The 15,788-nt window shown below is 42.6% G+C and overlaps 1 protein-coding gene across 1 annotated transcript in view; it reads right to left on the reverse strand.

Moving 5' to 3' along the window:
- Nucleotides 1-15,788, reverse strand: part of LOC137439660 (ankyrin repeat domain-containing protein 13B) — a 225,624-nt gene that overhangs the window by 13,986 nt on the left and 195,850 nt on the right. The window contains exons 9-13 of the mRNA XM_078768289.1: nucleotides 12,760-12,824; nucleotides 11,450-11,580; nucleotides 9,242-9,399; nucleotides 4,367-4,519; nucleotides 3,567-3,730 (exon numbers count right to left, since the gene is read on the reverse strand). Coding sequence (XP_078624415.1) covers nucleotides 3,567-3,730; nucleotides 4,367-4,519; nucleotides 9,242-9,399; nucleotides 11,450-11,580; nucleotides 12,760-12,824 — 671 coding nt within the window. The remainder of the gene's footprint in view (nucleotides 1-3,566; nucleotides 3,731-4,366; nucleotides 4,520-9,241; nucleotides 9,400-11,449; nucleotides 11,581-12,759; nucleotides 12,825-15,788) is intronic.

Genomic DNA, 15,788 nt, shown 5'->3' on the forward strand with positions numbered 1-15,788 from the left:
AAATATTATAAACCACAAACACGTATGATTAGCTTTTTAAACAGTTGCTAATGCTATTTATAACACTAAACAAAGAAATTTGGAGGAATCCGGACATCACTCAATGCTTATCACATCGCTGAACGCATCCCATCGTAGATATACTGTATTCGATATACCCAAAAAGGAATAATAACACGATCCTTCCTGCCGCTAAAGTGGAGTTCTTCCAAGGCGTTTTTTGTGGTGTTTTTCCAAAGCCGCTTCTCATTACAAAAGGTAATACCGTAACAACACTTGTGATAATGGCATAATTTAAATGATATATTTTCAATGACCTGATCTAACATGTTATAATGTCATGCACGGTCTGCTCCTTTCAATGACCTGTGTTACACTCGTGGGGTGCATTGTTTAATGATGGTACACTTGTGGGGCTGGGCTTGCAATGATGAGAAGTTGTGATCGTTCGGGGTGTATCTTATGTGAAATTCTGTGTCGGCTGTGAAACCAGATTTGATCTTTTTTTCTTCCTACCCTTTCGACTTTATTTATATTCTTTTGTGAAAAAAACAAACAAAGATCTTTCTTATCGACCTTCTCCCTACCGCCGGAGCTCTACATAATTGAACAGAGAAAGAACCTCTGGGAAAAAGAAAGAAGAGCAAAAGAGGAGGAAGAAGAGTGCGTCGGGTCGGTGAAAAAAGGCGAAAACGAACGCAGGATGCGCGGTCCAGGTTTTGACGAGAAACTCGGCCTGCGTGAGCTTTTTGACGATTTGATTATCGCCTGTTGGAGGCACAGTCGGTGCCGGAGAGATTAGTGTGGAGGAGGATTTTCTCGGTGCACGTGGGATCATGAGGAAAAGTAAGAGAGGGAGCAGAAGCATTTGCTCCTCGTCAAGTTTCATCTGAGCCGGCCGGAGGCAACGTGCGGCTTCATGGTCTTGCAGGAACTGCTCTGGGCAAGTCGTTTGTGGAATTTGAGGACACCCACTGAGAAAGAAAAGAGTGGAGGGGAGGCGCCATCCTCGGGACACGTGTCTGGGGCGAGGCAGCCGGAACGCTACCTGAAACAGGCCTGAATTTCCCTCCTCCTCTCCGGTTTTATTTTACCGATTATTTTCTTTATATCCTGGTGAATATTCCTTTGTTATTTTGCCTCCCCCCTCTCCCCTTTGGGATTAGCTTGGGATACCGGGTGGGTCGTTTAATTGTCTTGTCTGTTTTGTCTTGGCGCCTGTCTGTCCTTTAATTACTTGATCTTTGGCGCATCAGCGGGATGTCTTTTCCTTATGATTTATCTATTCCTTGGTGATATACCCTGTGTTTTTCTTGATCTTGAGTAAAGGATTTGCATTTATTCCACTGCTTTGAATTTGCACTGCATTTCTGGATTGGCATACTGTGTGTTGAAGAGTGGGGGGTGTAAAATTGCATCAGCAATTGGATGGTAACTTCACTCGGTCAATTCTGACTGCTCATACGGCGCGACCCACCCACGGGGAACGTATTGGCCTCCCAAGCATGTCGATTAGGATCTCCGGAGCAATAGGCAGTACCCCGAGCCCTTCACGCAGAGGCCAGGTCATAACACCTGATCTAACATGTTATGATATCATGTGTATTGTGATCCTTTCAATGACCTGATCTAACATGTTATAATATAATGCATGTTCTCATCGTTTGAATGACCTAATCTAACATGAATGAATGAATGAATGATCGTTTTAAGGCAATTTTCCCCGCTAGAGCAGGGGTTAGCCTTGAGGGGCCCCATGACAATCATGGTTCCCTGTTTGAGGCAATGTTTTTATGGCCGGATGCCCTTCCTGACGCCAACCCTTAGTCACCTCTTACAATGCGCAGGGATACATGTTATAATATTATGCATGTCCTCATCGTTTCAATGACCTGATCTAACATGTTATATCATGCATGTTCTCATCGTTTCAATGACCTAATCTAACATGTTATGATATCATGTTTATTGTGATCCTTTCAATGACCTGATCTAACATGTTATAATATCATGCATGTGCTCATCGTTTCAATGACCTGATCTAACATGTTATAATATCATGCATGTTCTCATCGTTTCAATGACCTGATCTAACAGGTTATAATATCATGCATGTTCTCATCGTTTCAATGACCTGATCTAACAGGTTATAATATCATGCATGTTCTCATCGTTTCAATGACCTGATCTAACATGTTATATCATGCATGTTCTCATCGTTTCAATGACCTAATCTAACATGTTATGATATCATGTATATTGTGATCCTTTCAATGACCTGATCTAACATGTTATAATATCATGCATGTTCTCATCGTTTCAATGACCTGATCTAACATGTTATAATATCATGCATGTTCTCATCTTTTCAATGACCTGATCTAACATGTTATAATATCATGCATGTTCTCATCGTTTCAATGACCTGATCTAACATGTTATAATATCATGCATGTTCTCATCGTTTCAATGACCTGATCTAACAGGTTATAATATCATGCATATTCTCATCGTTTCAATGACCTGATCTAACATGTTATATCATGCATGTTCTCATCGTTTCAATGACCTAATCTAACATGTTATGATATCATGTATATTGTGATCCTTTCAATGACCTGATCTAACATGTTATAATATCATGCATGTTCTCATCGTTTCAATGACCTGATCTAACATGTTATAATATCATGCATGTTCTCATCGTTTCAATGACCTGATCTAACATGTTATAATATCATGCATGTTCTCATCTTTTCAATGACCTGATCTAACATGTTGTAATATCATGCATGTTCTCATCGTTTCAATGACCTGATCTAACATGTTATATCATGCATGTTCTCATCGTTTCAATGACCTAATCTAACATGTTATGATATCATGTATATTGTGATCCTTTCAATGACCTGATCTAACATGTTATAATATCATGCATGTTCTCATCGTTTCAATGACCTGAACTAACATGTTATAATATCATGCATGTTCTCATCGTTTCAATGACCTGATCTAACATGTTATAATATCATGCATGTTCTCATCTTTTCAATGACCTGATCTAACATGTTATAATATCATGCATGTTCTCATCGTTTCAATGACCTGATCTAACAGGTTATAATATCATGCATGTTCTCATCGTTTCAATGACCTTATCTAACATGTTATAATATCATGCATGTTCTGATCCTTTCAATGGCCTATTATAACATAAGTAACAGTAATAATAATTGGCAATAATAATAAGGATAATAACATGACTCCCCCTGCCGCTCCCGTAGTGAACGGGTGTACTAGTATTTTAAAATAGAATGTGTGCCCCCTCCAGCCTGAACCCCACAGACTTTTTTACTCACTAAAACTTTCTCTTGCACCCCACAAATACAACCGTCAGTTTTCAACTTATTCCGTCCAGCCATTTAGGAATGCATAGATGTCAAACGAACAAACAAGCCCACAAACAAACCCACAGACTGACAAATAGACACTTATCGGATTATATAATAGTACTATTAACATTATTGGTGCGGGTAGGATTTCATCTTCGGATATTAACAGCTCACTTGGTCTGATTCTGAACCAGCATCTAGGAGGCTCTGTTGGATTGCAAACTGCAGAAGATCATTATCTTCATCTCTCAGCGGCTCATTCTTGCTGCACCCCGCCACCGTGTAGCCCTTGGGAGCCTCAAAAACGCTGGATTCTACTTCGCACAATGCTGGGGAAGCTGTCACAGATTGTACTTATTAGGAATAGCAGTACAGTGGCATATTATACATACAGTGTGTATATGTTCAGATGTGTGTGTGGGTTCTTTTGTTTCTATATCCAGATATCTCGGCTCATGGAGGTGTTCAATCAGGTGTGACCTGTGTCTATGACCTATGTCTCGACCAGAAAAAGTGGTTTGTTTTGTGCTTTAAAAAACATATTACATACAAGGTTTTTGTCCTCCGCCCTTCCGACAAGGTCGGAAACGGGGACATTAAAATGAGCTCCGTCAAACCGACTGACAGACCGACCGATCATCCGTCCATGACCGATCATCCATCCATGTACTTTTGTGTACGCGATATTTCAAAAACCGGTGAACATTTAGCTTTCATATTGCAGATATCTATTCCTCGTGAGATTATCTCAACCTGATTGTATCACGGCTATGATTGGCTCTATTCTGTTGCTATGGCAACCTTCTCATGGTAACTTGGCTTGTGCATGCGATATTTCAAAAAACGTTCAAGATTTAGCTTTCATATTACACAGATCTATTCCACATAGCACCTAAAAGGTGGGGAACCTAGAGTTCGATGACTCTGTTTGAACAAAAGGCAAAACGTTTTTTTCTGGTTGTATGGTGGCTTACATGATGAGGTGACGCTGCACCAGCTGGATGTGTCACTGCAGGGTGATGGGCTGTCACTGCTCACGCAGCTGTGCACCGAGCTCACTGGATGCTCACAACCATTTAGGTTCCCAAATGTAATGCGTGCATTTAGTATGTGGAACAGTGGGATCTCTGTAAGAGAGTGTGCAAGTAAGACAAAGGATACAGACAAAAACTCAAAAGCAGCTAAAAAAAAAAAAAGGTGTAGGTATATACACCGAGGAATAGCTCAAATAAATAAGCAAGAAAGTTTAAACAAAGTGCATAAACAAGTATGTTCAGTAGAAATGAAATAACAGAAAAGATATATAAAATAAATAGCCCTCAGTGGGCTGACAGTCATCTCTTGAGGTTGTAGTTCAGACCTCTGTGACTTTGGGGAACCCCTCTGGGAACCATGATCTCATGAGAGGCCATCCAATACAAAATCTAAAAATCTAAGACTAAGCAATTGTGTAGGCCTTCGAGTAGAAGCACGGGTGGGGAGGCTAGAAGCAAACAGACAATGCAGAAACGACGAATGCTAAAGCATGAAAACAATAAATTCCACATTCCTGTAGCACCTTCAGTCGCACGTCAGACATGGACAGCAAGTTCGTGAAGGACTTCCATGAAAAACATACCCATTGGCAAACAAACGGGTACGTTTGTTCCATACCCAGTCAATGGCGAATCTGCATATGGCGATCCACGAATTCACGTTTAGAAAGTAGAAACCGTCACGGTATTCCGTCATTCACTTGAACTCGATATCTCTTTTTTCATTACAAACAGCATAACTCCAATCACAAATTAAATAACATTAATATAAAAAATAAACTTTTAACAACGTTCGTGACATAAACAAATATTTAAATCCTGATGGGAAGTTCCTTACGGTTGGGTGAACACAATTACGAATTCAAAATCGTAATTGTATTCACTCAATTCCAATCACCAATTGATACTTTAACAAAACGATTAACACGATTAACGTTTATCGATTTAACATTACGATTGAATGACGGTTGTATTGGGATATTATCAAACCAGCGCATTGCCGTCATCTGTCCACTTCCGCATTCGCGGCAGGTTTATAATTGTCATCAAAATCTAAACAGTATTTGTAGAATTTCAATAAAAGCCACATCACTGTTCATATCGCTAAATATTATTAGAATCGCCTAATAATAGGATCACCTTATACCCTTTTCTACCATCTATTCTCCAGCATTGTTCTCTCAGTCCTTCGATCCTTCCGAGCATCTCCAATATGCATCCAGTAACTGCCTTCTGGTTAAACTTCCATAATCCAGGTCGACGGCACACCTCAGCTCTTATTCCTCTCTTGTCATCCCCAATTCTGACTCATTATCTTTATTACCCCCATTAACCTTTCTTAACTCAACCACCAGTTTTTGCCTCTGTTTGTTTTGATTTGAAAAACTTTGTTTGAAAAACCCTCTCCTTTTTTTCTGTTCATTCATTCCCGAGATGTTTGTCACTCTGCCAGTTCTACCTTGTTCTTCCATGAGTGTTGCTCCTGTAAATAAAAAAGTTCCACTCCTCTGCAGTCGAACAACCAGAAGTATAGAGTGAGTTAATTCATGCATCATTTCCAAATCCATAATTCCACCTGCCTGAGGCCAGGTATTATTATCATCTTCAGCAACACTTGAGAGTGGAGAAGTTTCAATATTATTTCTTTTCTCCAGTATAATAATCAGTTGAGGTTGTTTGAAAAGGATCACCTTATACCATCCTCAAATTATGGCGAACAATACAGTCACTGTCTCTAGTGGGATAGTGACGGTAATGCCATGGGAAATGGCAATCCTGTCGCTGCCCCAAGGGAAATCCATGGGATATGGCAATTGCGTGACGAAAGGCTAACACTCGAATTGTCAGCTGCCCCTCATTTTTCATGGCAGTAAAATTATGCCTTTCAACTTTTAATTGATTTAATTAATTGTTTTAAAATGTGCAGGCTTACATCCACTAAGAGTAGGTGAGCTAACCTCATGTTTCCCCTGTCGCAAGGGAAGAAAGTGCAAAAGGGTGAACCCCCAAGGGTGCTGCTACACCCCTTAGTTGGGCATGCAGATTACCACTAGTAGTAGTAGTATCCACCAATCTGGATGACAGAAATCAAAACTAAAGAAAAGCTAATCACAACTCAAACATCCAACCAAAGGATAGAGCATGAACGCCAGGCGAGTTGATATCGCCCAAGGCCAACTCTCGCCCTCTCCACCACCAAAAAAAGAAAGAAAGAAAGGAAACAATCTCTCAAACCCTAAATGGAGTCGAAACACTGACTCGCTTAGGTAATGCCACCCTCAAACATTTGGCCAGACCAAAAACTAAACCAAGGGACAAGGAACCGATACAACAATGCACGAGACAATTCAAACCATAAGTACCAGCAAGAAGAAGAATCATAGGGTGGATTGTAATATAAGGCAAAGATTCTGAAATTAGAGAAAATGGCAGAGAGGCAATAAAAATGGAATTTGGCGTGGATAGTTTTTATGTGCACTACCAGGTAAAAAGAAGAAAAGGGACCATCATTTGTACGTACACTGCCACACCAAGTACTCTACTTCTCCTGATCAATTACCCCCAGGATGTGCAACAATATGAGGTCACTTCACCTCCCCCCTTTTATCCCTTTCACCACATGTATAGGTAAGATGTAGATGCCCCTAAGCTTTCGGAAACAGGAACGGACTTTCCTGTTGATGAAATGGTGGCTGAAGAAGGCCCATGAGTAAGTGCAACTGAGTTTGATGTGAAAACTATTGTTACGTTTGTGGGGGGTAGGGATACCTTAGTCCAGATAGAGTGTATAGATCAGTGTGCTCCGACTGTCGTGAAGAAGAAGAAACCTCGATGTATCATAAGTAGGGAATTTGTGTAGACCGGATGTCGGGTAAGCTTGTATCTTCGTCCCCATCAGAGGGGTGGGGCTTGTTAATTAGCGAGGAATTATGGGTAATTAATTCCCTGTTTGTAATTGTCTCTGTAATCTTTTACTGTGTTCCTTATGACACCACACAACAGACACCTCATAAGAAATCGGCCATTAACCACACTAATTAAAACCAAGCGGAAACCAGGCATCAAGCACCATCGCTGACAACATCGACTTGGTGAGCGCAGAGGACAAGCAGGTTCATGAGGCCATGCCTAGAAGAGCAGTGATTGGTCCGGGATTTGATTGACACAAGGACTGGTAAGATGGGACTATGGGATTGGTGAAGCAGGTATGGATGACGTCAGAGCCACATGTACAAAATAATTGGAACAGCGGACATTTTCCCTTCTCGCTTTTTCTCGTTTTGGAACTGGCGGTGAACAGTCATGTGCTGACATTTTCTCTTATCTCTTGGGTCCGGACTTTGTTAGTGAACGGTCGCCGAAAAGCTCCCTCAGCATCGACGTCCTCTTGGCTCTTCTCGTTCTGGAGCCCATAGCGAACGGTCGCATTTTGCTCTCTTGCGCAAGGAGGATTCATCACGGGCGGTCGTGTTCCGACATCTTGATAGTGGTAGTGAGGAGGCAGAACTGCGGACCGAGAGCTGCGGTTTCCCGAACAAGATCGTGAAGATAAGTGCGGCTGGAAGACCAAACTGTGCATGGAGGCCTGGTCTTCCCATGCATGGACTTAGCGGCAAAGCGAGCGTATTTTCCCGCCAAGGCCTCAGACCATCTTTGACAATTCCTGACGAGATACACTAGCCGATTTGAGCTAAGTGCCACAAAATAACACATATTTATGTAACATTGTACAGTTATTTTATCCCATTGTTTGTATTCGAGTCTGTATGTGGGGACGTCCCGTTTAGGAATTCAGTTTTATCGTGTTTTCTTTGTTACCGGCATTTTCGTTAATAAACCCGGCATTTTTGTACATTTTACTACTCTCGTGTTGTTTGAGTTAATTATTGCAGGTTTGAGGACTGCCGGTAGGATCCGTTCAGGTAAGCGCTCTTCGGTCTCACCCCCCCGCCACCCCCCCCATGCGAATTCTCCGCTATATTTTGACAGAACGCCTCGCAGTGTTAAGCTCGTTTGGTCCTCCGTGTCACCCTGCGGTGTTCAACACACAGGGTAGTCACACGACACTATTGTACAGTTTCCAACCACAAAACCAGGTGTCATGAACTCCTGGCGCAAGCCAGTGAATTATCCAAAAGAACAACAAAGTAGTAGAACAAAAAGTATGCTTTCTGTTAAAAAACATAAGAAACAAGCATAAGAAAAAAGTATCCAGCACAAACTAGAAAGAGCAATCAGAGATTGCAGACCCTTGCCAGGACGTGTTTTCAGTGGTTTTTAAGGCTTTTGTGTTAAAACAAATATGGCGGCCAAACCACGTGACCGATGACGTCATCATTTTTTCCCTCCACGAATTTATCCTAAGATGATGCTCAAGAAATTTCATCTTGATCGGATTATGACGTCATAATGGAGGCACCTATGACATCATCATTAACATATGTTATTCCACATGGAGAGTTCTTTACAATGAACCAGTCTCAATTTTTTCTATGCAGCGCTTTCGGAGATATAGAGGTTTGGTGCAAATCTTTTCAGTTTTTCCAAGATGGCAGCCGAACCACGTGACCTATGACGTCATTATTATCATAAAAAAATTATACAGGTGGAGTTGCACCTATGGTGAAAATTTCCTGTCAATCGGACAAAGGGTTGCAGGGAAAATCATATTTATTCTGTGCGGACAAACACACAAACAGACAAACAAACAAACGGACTCAAATGCAATACCCTCTTCCTCTGGCGAGGGTAACAATGAAGATCGTTTAATACAAAGGGAATGGGGTGGAGGGAGGAGAGAACAAGTTTACAAACCAATTTTAATTGGAAATCCTGGAGGAAGCCTCAATGTGATGAAATCGCGCAGCTTCGCAAAATGGCTGTAGCTGATGGCCATGAGATCTACGATGGGGATCACCTGTTCTGACAGTGATAGTGGGTGTGCCTCGCAGAGCCACAGGGCAGCCTTGAACCTGTCACAGGAAGCAAGATAAGTTGGTTGCATCACTCCCATCCAATCTACTTTACGAATGATGCGACCAGGTAGCCACGGGCTGCATACGAACCACCACCACCAAACACAGGTATAACCAATCAATATAGCTTTTTAACCGAAGCTTGACAAAGGTTACGCTCACCACCATGGTAGGCAAAATAAAGCTGACATTTTGGGGCGTTAACCCTTTGGAACAAGGGTCTACAACAGGTTTGCTGTTGAACAGACTAACGTCACCTGTTGTCAACTTTTGCAGACTGAGCCATCCATGCCTTGATAAAGTCTAATATTCTTCTGGTATAACCAATTAGATCGCATTTTCAACCAAAGTGGAAGTTGTGATTTTTTTTGTCCTCAAGCATCATTTTATAAACCTAGCCTGTATCATCTGTTTACAAAAACAACTAGAACGGCACCCATTAGAGAGCATACCTCTGCCAGGTGAACAGTTTGCGTTTTGTATCCGAGAGCAGACCAGAAAATCACAATACAGAATCTCATTTAATCAAAATCGTCTGTCCACAACTTTTTGAGATATCTTGCTTTATTTATAAGTATATATATATATATGTAAGTATCTGTAATTTTGCGCTTCAACCTAATGAGCGAACGTCATGACGTCATCGCCATGCATGTCCGCATTGCCTGCAAAGCTCCGGAGGGACCATCTAGCGGTGCGTCATTATGGATGTTAAATTCAGGTACTGACTGCGTTGCCCTGATGAAGCCACAACAAGGGCGAAACCAGGTCGGTAACTGTGAGTTTTGCATACACTTGTGACAGTATTTATATAATCACAATATTTGAGATATCCTGCTATTGGCCGTATCTCCCAATGGTGAAGAATCACTTAAACTAGAACAATGTGACTGTCGCCAATATGCCTCCACATAGTCCCACAGCGGGTAGATGCCATCACTCTGCATATGTATGGGTAGGGGATCACGTTTGTGAAGTTTCCTGTTGCTCGGATAAGGTTCGTTTTTCTATCCAAGATGGCTGCCAAACCACGTGACCTATGACATCATCATTTTCAAACTATATGCAACAGTGCTGTTAGATGATATTTGTAAAATTTTGCATCGATAAGGGTGAGCGGTTCCAGAGATATAATTATTTAATATTTTCCTTCAATCCAAAATGGCTGCCAAACCATGTGACCTATGATGTCATAAATGTAATATTTCAATACAAATGGGTCATTAGATCATGTGCATGCAATTTCAGATTTTTAGGATAAGGAATTCGATTAAAACATTTTTGGCTGGTATACCACTTCACCTATGGTGTCATCATTATCATGCTTTTGTTCCCCATTGGGAGTACTTGACAATGTGCCGAGTTTCAAAATTTTGCATTCAGCGGTTTCCGAGAAATATATTTTTATTATTTGCTTTTAATCCAAGATGGCTGCCATATCACGTGACCGATGTCGTCACAATTATCATAAAAACATTGTGCATGGGTGTCACTCCCACTCTGAAAGTTTCGACTCAATTGGACATACGGTTGTTGAGAAAAACGAGGTTTAGCCCATACGGACGGACGGACAACCCGAAAACATAATGCTTCCGGCGACTTTGTCGGCGGAGGCACAAAAATTCTACTCGCGAGATCTGGGTCCAGATGTAAAAATTAAATAATTCTCATATCCGAATCCATATTCAGATCTTCGCCAAAATTGAATCCATTCTTCCTTGTCAAACACCCAACCGGTCCGCCAGGTTTCGTCTGAATCCGTCCACAAGTTTTTGAGATATCCTGCTATGTATCATTTTTGGCCCCATCTCCCAAAGGTGAAGAATCACTTAAAAATTCTAGTAGCCGGATCCGAATCCGGATCTTCACCAAAATCGAAGCATTTCGTCGGTGTCACATAAGCTACATATCTGCCAAATTTCGTCCGAATCCGTCCGCAACGTTTTGAGATATTTCGTTCATAAACGGACAAACGGACAGACAGACGAGGGTGAAAAGATAACCTCCATCCACCTTTGGCGGTGGAGGTAACTATGGTACGACTTACTTCTGTGTCTTTGTAGTGAGGTTCATGGGACGGCCGACATCACGGTTTCTCAAGTTGAAACGAGGGTTGAAATATTCTTCTGCCGTAATGGCGGTTGGGTTCGTGGCACTGGCCGTTTGTGTGATATGTGCCTGGAATAGGAAGTTGTACGCAGGTGAACATTTTATACAATGCTAATTATTACATCTCCCGTTGAGCTCAAACAATCATTATGTACCTTAAAATTCGTTATAATGTGTAGGATGTGAAATCAAATGAAATATTGTCGCATGTATGGCCCCACACCAGGACTATTGATGAGCCAACGACCATCCAGTAAGGAGATGGTGTCTCCTAAACGACACCCATCCGGTTTGGACCGGTTCAAGTCATACCATCGACTTCAAAAATGGTACGTGCTGCTTCCTTGCTTGAAAAGCATCGAGCACGGACAATCCACATTGGTTGGCATCCATGGGGAGGAGGAAATTCCTCCAGGAAATGTCCACTGAGTACGGTGAGAAAAGCGGCGCCATTGTTATGATGTCGCTGGTACCCAGAGTATCCCAGGAAGTGACGATAGTGACAGCACTTCCCCCAAGCTCAGTGGCTGTGTTAAGTGTTTGTCTGTGTGTGTGTGTGTGTGTGTGTGTGTGTGTGTGTGTGTGTGTGTGTGTGTGTGTGTGTGTGTGTGTGTGTGTCAGCTCTATTATGAGCCTTAGCCCAAGTATAAAAAAAGAAAAAGTGTGAAGTCTGTAGAGTAGGCCTACAACTTGATGGAGTAACACTTATAAAGCACCATGGAAGCAAAGAGAAAGGAAAACTTGTGACTCAGGAATCAATAAAACCATTACGATACATGCAGATTGAAGGAAAAAAGTAGAAAATACTTTTCTTTTCATTCTACAAGTACCAACAAACAGCCTGGTGTTGGCTTAGCGGTTCGGGTGCGGCTTGGGATCCTAGGCTCCTGGGTTCGTATCCCGGTCGATCGCTGAATTAACACCAGGGGGTTCGACTCAGCCTGTCATCCACCGGCAAATTGAGTACCAGTTCACTGGTAATTCCCTGTGTGTCGCAAGAGGCAACTAACAGGGTTGGTGGCAGGAAGGGCATCCGGCCATAAAACATCGCTTCGAAAAGGGGACCACGGTGCCCAAAAAAGGCAAACCCTTGCTCTGCAGGGAAAAATGGCCTCCAAAGGTGGTTCTTCTTTCTTTCCTCCTCCTTTCCATTGTTTTACATTTTTCTAATCCACGAAGCTCATTTCCATTGGCCAGTATGAGTTCTAGCCCAATGCCAATGGTCCATGTGCAGATGTTCTTCCTTACCCCATTGTGAAATCCAATGTGCTGCTCAGCAATTCCGAGAAAGGACTGCAGAGGGCTTGCCTTACCTATTGGTGACATTGGCAGACAAGGAGTTGGTACGTGGTTAGAGAAAGAGTATACATTTGCAACTCAAACAAGCTGCAAGGGGGGAGGTTGTTGAGTTCTCCATAATATCATTAAATAAAAATATACAGTATATAAATACACAACAGAACATCAATGGCACATATATTGTAATTCAATTCTCAATGGGCAACTATCATTGCAGATTATTATCAATAGGAATCGTGAAAAAAACTGCCTGACTTTCCAATTGGAAAGAAAGAAGTGACGTGGCCCCTTGATTGGTTTCTCGGGCATGGGTCAATTCCAGGGCTTGTGAATCACCGACCATTAGACATTATATAGATGTTTGTTGGAGCAATGATTATACTGTACCCTTTGCAAATGTCAAACATACAGCACACCCTTTCATGCAGGATTCTTTGTTTTACAACTGAGTTTCAGCAGCCTTGATAGCTTTCAGTAGATTGTATATGTACTTCAAGAATGAGCAAACGAGGAAATGAAGCCAATGCATGAGCTGATTAGCAACTCAAACAAGCTGCAAGGGAGAATCATAACCTGAATCATCTGTTCCATGGAGAAGAGCAAACAACACTTTGCCATGGCTTTTGCGCTTTGCACGGAATGCTGCCATCATACTGAGGCTGAATGTTGCAGAGCAGTCAATTTCTATTTACTTATGCAGTGCTCCATGTTAACGAATTTCTTTACAGGGTACCCATTTTTTATGATTTTGATTTTTTTGGGTGCCCAAAGTCAAGGTCTGGGTGCCCAAAGTCAAGGTCTGGATGCCCAAAGTCAAGGTCTGGGTGCCCAAAGTCAAGGTTTGGGTGCCCAAAGTCTAGGTTTGGGTGCCCAAAGTCAAGGTCTGGGTGCCCAAAGTCAAGGTTTGGGTGCCCAAAGTCAAGGTTTGGGTGCCCAAAGTCAAGGTCTGGGTGCCCAAAGTCAAGGTTTGGGTGCCCAAAGTCAAGGTCTGGGTGCCCAAAGTCAAGGTCTGGGTGCCCAAAGCCAAGGTCTGGGTGCCCAAAGTCAAGGTTTGGGTGCCCAAAGTCAAGGTCTGGGTGCCCAAAGTCAAGGTTTGGGTGCCCAAAGTCAAGGTCTGGGTGCCCAAAATCAAGGTTTGGGTGCCCAAAGTCAAGGTCTGGGTGCCCAAAGTCAAGGTTTGGGTGCCAAAAGTCAAGATCTGGGTGCCCAAAGTCAAGGTTTGGATGCCCAAAGTCAAGGTCTGGGTGCCCAAAGTCAAGGTCTGGGTGCCCAAAGCCAAGGTCTGGGTGCCCAAAGTCAAGGTCTGGGTGCCCAAAGTCAAGGTCTGGGTGCCCAAAGTCAAGGTCTGGGTGCCCAAAGTCAAGGTCTGGGTGCCCAAAGTCAAGGTCTGGGTGCCCAAAGTCAAGGTCTGGGTGCCCAAAGTCAAGGTTTGAGTGCCTCCCCTCAACCCCTGGAACTAGTGCTGGATAGCTCCGAGATGCGTCACAACATTCTATTATTCTCTGCATCTGTATTCAAGCCACTGGAATTGGTCCTTCCATGATGCCTGGAACTTTCTTTTCCCTCTCCTCTCATAGCCACTATGCTCTTGGGATGGGAAGTCCCATCATAGGACTCCATAAACGTAACGTCACCGACAGAGACACCAGCCGAGCTTGCTGATGTGCTGGCGAAGCAGGAGGGAACACTCTCCTCTCGGCCCCCCTCAACTTGGCCTCCTCCTGCTGCATCAGGAACACTCGCCTCTCCACTTTCTGCTCCACTCTCCACATGTCGTCTTTTCGCAGGTGCGAAGCTGAATTGAGAGAGTCTTTCCTGACTTTTATTTACCTCAATTGATGGTTTCCTGGTTGTGGTTGCTTCCCTTGCCCCTCCGAGTGGTCTGCTTCCAAAACCTAACGAAGCGTTCTGCTTCCAAAACCTAACGAAGTATTCTGCTTCCAAAACCTATCTAAGTGTTCTCCTTCCAAATGCTAACGAAACATTCTGCTTCCAAAAGCTAACTAAGCGTTCTGCTTCCAAAACCTAACTAAGTGGTCTGCTTCCAAAACCAAATATGCGTTCTGCTTCCAAAAGCGAACTACGCGTTCTGCTTCCAAAAACTAACTAAGCATTCTGCTTCCAAAACCTAACTAAGTGTTCTGCTTCCAAAACCTAACTAAGTGTTCTGCTTCCAAAAGATAACTAAGCATTCTGCTTACAAAACCTAACTAAGCGTTCTGCTTCCAAAACCTAACTAAGCGTTCTGCTTCCAAAAACTAACTAAGCATTCTGCTTCCAAAAGCTAACTAAGCCTTCTGCTTCCAAAAGCTAACCAAGCGTTCTGCTTCCAAAACCCAACGAAGCGTTCTGCTTCCAAAAGCTAACTAAGCGTTCTGCTTCCAAAAGCTAACTAAGCGTTCTCCTTCCAAATGCTAACGAAACATTCTGCTTCCAAAAGCTAACTAAGCGTTCTGCTTCCAAAACCTAACTAAGTGGTCTGCTTCCAAAACCAAATATGCGTTCTGCTTCCAAAAGCGAACTATGCGTTCTGCTTCCAAAAACTAACTAAGCATTCTGCTTCCAAAACCTAACTAAGTGTTCTGCTTCCAAAACCTAACTAAGTGTTCTGCTTCCAAAAGATAACTAAGCATTCTGCTTACAAAACCTAACTAAGCGTTCTGCTTCCAAAACCTAACTAAGCGTTCTGCTTCCAAAAACTAACGAAGCATTCTGCTTCCAAAAGCTAACTAAGCCTTCTGCTTCCAAAAGCTAACTAAGCGTTCTGCTTCCAAAACCCAACGAAGCGTTCTGCTTCCAAAAGCTAACTAAGCGTTCTCCTTCCAAAAGCTAACAAAGCGTTCTCCTTCCAAAAACTAACGAAGCGTTCAGCTTCCCAAAGCTAACTAAGCGTTCTCCTTCCAAAAGCTATCTTAGCGTTCTGCTTCCTAAAACTAACGAAGCGTTCAGCTTCCCAAAGCTAACTAAGCATTCTCCTT

Source organism: Myxine glutinosa, chromosome 14, assembly GCF_964187855.1.
Source record: "Myxine glutinosa chromosome 14, kmMyxGlut1.1, whole genome shotgun sequence".
Taxonomy (NCBI): domain Eukaryota; kingdom Metazoa; phylum Chordata; class Myxini; order Myxiniformes; family Myxinidae; genus Myxine; species Myxine glutinosa.